Source organism: Mastomys coucha, unplaced genomic scaffold, assembly GCF_008632895.1.
Source record: "Mastomys coucha isolate ucsf_1 unplaced genomic scaffold, UCSF_Mcou_1 pScaffold20, whole genome shotgun sequence".
Taxonomy (NCBI): domain Eukaryota; kingdom Metazoa; phylum Chordata; class Mammalia; order Rodentia; family Muridae; genus Mastomys; species Mastomys coucha.
Window position 1 is genome coordinate 81,830,141 of NW_022196903.1, and position 4,658 is coordinate 81,834,798.

The 4,658-nt window shown below is 51.7% G+C and overlaps 1 protein-coding gene across 2 annotated transcripts in view; it reads right to left on the minus strand.

Moving 5' to 3' along the window:
* Positions 1 to 1,306: 1,306 nt before the first annotated feature.
* The window catches only part of Eefsec (eukaryotic elongation factor, selenocysteine-tRNA specific), a 197,982-nt gene continuing 194,630 nt past the window's right edge, over positions 1,307 to 4,658 (minus strand). Inside the window, exon 7 of one of the 2 annotated variants that reach the window (XM_031382497.1) lies at positions 1,307 to 1,813. In XM_031382497.1, coding sequence (XP_031238357.1) covers positions 1,623 to 1,813 — 191 coding nt within the window. In that variant the 3' untranslated portion in view covers positions 1,307 to 1,622. The remainder of the gene's footprint in view (positions 1,814 to 4,658) is intronic. The other variant, XM_031382499.1, reaches the window with a different exon arrangement.

A 4,658-nucleotide genomic window follows, 5' to 3' on the forward strand; every position in this document is an offset into this window, starting at 1 on the left:
TAAGCCCTACTTGAAGGGACTCTGAGAGGAGTACACTTCAGGGCCCGTCTAGGGGCATCTTGGTCAGGCCCTGTGCTGAGCAGAAGGGCTGGCTCCCTTACCTGTGAGGACTCAGAGCTGGTCATGTGCTTGCCAACAGGTAGAGGCCACAGTCCTAGAAGGCCTCTTCTGCTCCCAGGAGTGATGGAGGGGACTATGGGACCTCAGCCAGGTTGGCTACCTGCCCTGAGGTCTATGCCCAAGCCTGGGCCTCACTGGCTCTAACTGGCTGCTCCCTCAGGCTTCCTACCAGTAAATAGGGTGGAGCAGGGCATGGGGTAGCTCCACCAGTGGCCCTGTCCTTCAAGCATGGTAGTCTTTAGGGCTGGGTGGAGCTAAATGAAGGCACAGGAGGCTCAGGACCAAGCAGAAGGCAGTCATCCCTGAGGTGCCCATGCAGGTGGCAGCAGTGGGGTTCCTTGGAGCTGGGACTCAGAGCTCCTGTAGTGCTGGTGGCCACACTCACAACATTTGTTGTCCTACAACTGGAGGAAGCTGGTCCCTAGAGGTCTGGTAGTAAGACCCAGCCCCTGCTTGCCTTCAGCTATAGGCTGTCCTGACTATGGCTGCCTGGGGCCTGGCCAAGGACAGTGAAGGGCAGCCGCTGCCATCCTGGCCTCTTGGAGGCATGAGGGGCTTGGTGGGCTGATGATGTATTTGATTAGGGGCCATGACTTACAGGGACACTGTGTTCTGTGGTCTGACTCCCTTTCCTCTGCCCTTAGCTCTGGGGCTTAACAGACCCAAGTCATTTGATCACAACCTGCCCCTGTTAATATTTTTAATGCCATTTTTGAAAATTAAAGTATAATGCACTGATTACTGGGATAAAGGGAGGCCTTCACGTCTGTCTGGAGGCCAAACTGAGAAACATTGGGACATCTGTTCCCCTTACAGGTGTCTGGAAAAGCTCTGATTTCCCTCATTGGTCAGTTTTACCCTCTTGTCCCTATCTCAGTCCCCGTGCTCAGCTTAAGGGTGCTGGAGCTGAAGATGAGCACCGAGAGGGTCCAGGTACTCCACCCCTGGTCTAGCACCCTTGGGAGTCCATGGTTCCAAAAAATGGAGGCCAAGGCCTACTGACCTCTAGTGCAAGGATGGAACCCCAGGGTACTAACCCCTGACCAGAGGACCCCGGTAAACATAGCCTCCATTCTTCAAGGTCCATCCACAACATCTCAGGAGCTATTTGGTTGAACCTAGCAGCTCTCGAGTCCTAAACCCAATGCACACAATACCCTAGAAGACAGGCTGACTAAGGGTAGACTAGGTTACATACAGGATGTTTATTTCCAGTCGGAGGGTGCCAGCTAGTTGGGGCAGGGCTGAGTGGCTGCACACATTCTAACTGAGGAAGACCTGGGTTGCTGGCTATGCTAAGGCCCTTTTCTGAGTGGGTGCAGGGATGGAGTGGCAGGCCCTCCTGGCACTGTTCCCCACTTTCCCCAGGTTTTCTCAATGGGGCTTAGTAACAGTGCAATGGCAGTGGGATAGGGCTGACTGCCTACAGACTGAGGAGGTTGAGGCACATCTGGGGCCATCTGGCACTGTAGTCTGGCTTGCAGCTGGGCAGGATGGCTCATTTAGGGAGTCTGTACCATGCGCTTCTGGGTGTCAAAGACATAGCGCTTAAAAGACAGGCTGATTGTCACAGGCTGCATGGGTTCTGGCCGCTCAGTGCCCTCTTCTTGCTTGGTGGTCTCTCCACGGCCGGCTCGGCTCCGCTTCTTGAGTGTGGGTGTCAGGATCTTCTTGGACTCAGGGCTGAGGCCACCTGCAAGGGATAAAAAATGTCACTGACTCACTGAAGGCAAAGTTGTCCTTGTCTCACAGCTCCGCCCTCTCCAACGCAACATCACCATCTCTGCCAATTCATTACCAGCCAGTCACTTTTGGGGCATAACTCTCTGATCTTCTGGCTGCTCATCTGGTCCATGAGGTCCAAATGCTCTCTGGGAACACTGTCCTACCTGAGAAATATGTCACTTAAAGTTCCTGGCCACCATGGAGATACTCTTTTATCCCTATACTGGGAGTCTGACCCTGTAGCAGACTCTAGTGTCTTTTGCCTGTGCGTGGGTTCAGAGGAGGGGAGCCTCGGCAGACCTGAGGATCAGGGGAACAGCTGGGAGCTTTAATCAGCTCTCCTGGGTCAGAGCTCTTGTGGGATCTCACCTAGGCTCTGGGAGACACTGTCTATAGCTAGCTCCTCATCCTAACCAACAACCCAGAATAAGGCTGGGCTCCATTCTCAAGAGCTCAACACAATCTTTCTTCACCTAAAACTTCCCTTTTCTCTTTCTACTTCCACAGTGGAAGACATCTCATGGTCCCCCAGTGAAAGGCTGTGCATTGCAGCTTAGCCAGGGTTTTTTTTTTTTTTTGTTTTGTTTTGTTTTGTTTTTTTTTTTTTTTTGAGACAGGGTTTCTCTGTATAGCCTTGGCTGTCCTGGAACTCACTCTGTAGACCAGGCTGGCCTCGAACTCAGAAATCCACCTGCCTCTGCCTCCCAAGTGCTGGGATTAAAGGTGTGCGCCACCACCACCGGCTAGCCAGGTTTTTAGTTAAGTTGCATCCTGACAGCATCTGCCAGCTGTGGACTCTGTGCAGCAGTTACTGAGTCCAGCATCCTACATGCTTATTTAGTCTTGTCTTGAGAGATTCAACTGACTGCCTTAGGTTTGCAGATGAGATGGATGCTGGGCAGAGGCTCAGGCCATGTCTGCTAGTACCTGCTATCACCTGGGGGGAATCTCTTGACATTCTCTAATTCTGAAGAGCAAGATCCATCAGCATGTAGGCCTCTGACAATGCTTTTGTGTTTTTTTGAGTCAGGGTATCTCTATATAGCTCTGGCTGTCCTGGAACTCATGAACACCAGGCTGGACTCAAACTCACAGATATTCTCGCTTTGCCTCTTGAGTGCTGTGATTACAGGCATATGCTACCACTGCCCTGCCTCTGACAATGATCATACCACTTCTCCAAGCACCTTGCACTGGCCCCTACTTGCTGGATTTAAAAAGTAGTACATCTCCAGATAACTGCATTCAGGTTAGGAATGGCTTGTCTCACTGCAAGAAGAGTCTGGGCTTACTCTGACATGCAAAGTGAGACCGTGAGCCACTTCGAAACCTGGATGCCTTGGGAAAGCCAAGGACTTGAAGCTGCTACAGGGCCCTGGGGTGAGGTTGCCCACTTTCCCCCTGCCTGAGTGCACATAGGAAAAGGTGTCTTCCTGCAGTGGCCTGATCTTTAGTCCCACATTTGTGACTTTGCCTCCTCTCAGATGGTGACTAGGCCCTGGAGTAAGAAGGCAGCCCTGGGCTGGTGCCAGGTCTGCAGGTATCTGAGTCCCTGAATCAGAGCTGGGCCTTCCTCCTGCTGGCACCAGACCCTGACAAATGGTAAGGGCCTGTCTCTCTCTGGTGCCAGGAGGTCTGATCACTGAAGAGGTGCAGGGCTCCAGAGCGTCTATGCCATGCTTGGGAGACAGGTGTGGCCCAATCGGCAGTCCATCTCATCTGTGATGGCTCTGGTTACACAGTGCATACCACATCAGCTCAGAGCAGGCAGGGATACAAGAAAAAGTCTGGCATTGGCAAATACTGTGGCCATTCAGCAGCTTGGTCACTGTGGCGTCACAGCTATCTAGGAACACTAAGGGTCTACCAAAAAACTTGTGCCAACAGCTCCTGGGGCAATGTGGCAGATATCACACTGTCTCTTTAGTGGTCCCTTTCCTTTGGCTAGGTGGTAGAGGCTGAGGAGTTGGAGCCATACCTATGACAAGAGCCTGGCCAAGCTCAGACTGAAAATGTCTCTCAATTCCCTGGGGCTTTCCTTTTAAAGATACTTGGCACTGTAGATCAGTGGACAACTGGGAGCAGCACGTAGTCCAAGCCAGGTCCCCTGGAGATTCTAGATTCAGAAGGTCTGACAGTCAACAGTCTTGGAAGCAGATAGCCCCAGATAGCATGATCTTAAAGAAATGATTCTGTGTCGCTGGGAGGGTGGTGGTAACAGCTTTGATGTGCCCAATGCAGGGCTCTTTGAAAAAAAGACTGCTGGACTCATGGCCAAATGACAGGGACCACCACAGAGTTTACTGGCAGGATGCACAGAAGGAGGGGACTTGTGATATGGTCAAGTCCATGAAGTATATGCTTGGTTCTGTAGGAGAAAGGTGCTGCCTGGGTCAGAGGAGTCAGCAGGCAGCTAGGGTACCAGCATCTATAGACCAGGGCCCTCAGGCAGAACAGTTTCCCATCTGCCACCCTGTTCGACTAGCTTTCCTGTGTGCGTGGGCAGACACGGTGATTCCCACCAAACACCAGCTTCCCGTCCTGCATCTGGCTTCGCCAGCCTCTCAGCTAGGACGATGGAATCCCGAGAGTTCTAAGAGCATCTATTTTATTTTACTACATTACAGCCCCTGTCCATGTGCTACCTCTCAGTAGTGTGGCTTACTACCTGGCCACTGTACCTGGCCGGCCTCGCTGGCTCTCACCTGCATACTTCTTTCCCGTAATTCCATCTCCTATCTGGTAGACTATTACCTCCATGCTTAGTATCTGTTGTCTTTTTTTTTTTTTTTTTTTTTTTTTTTTTTTTTTTT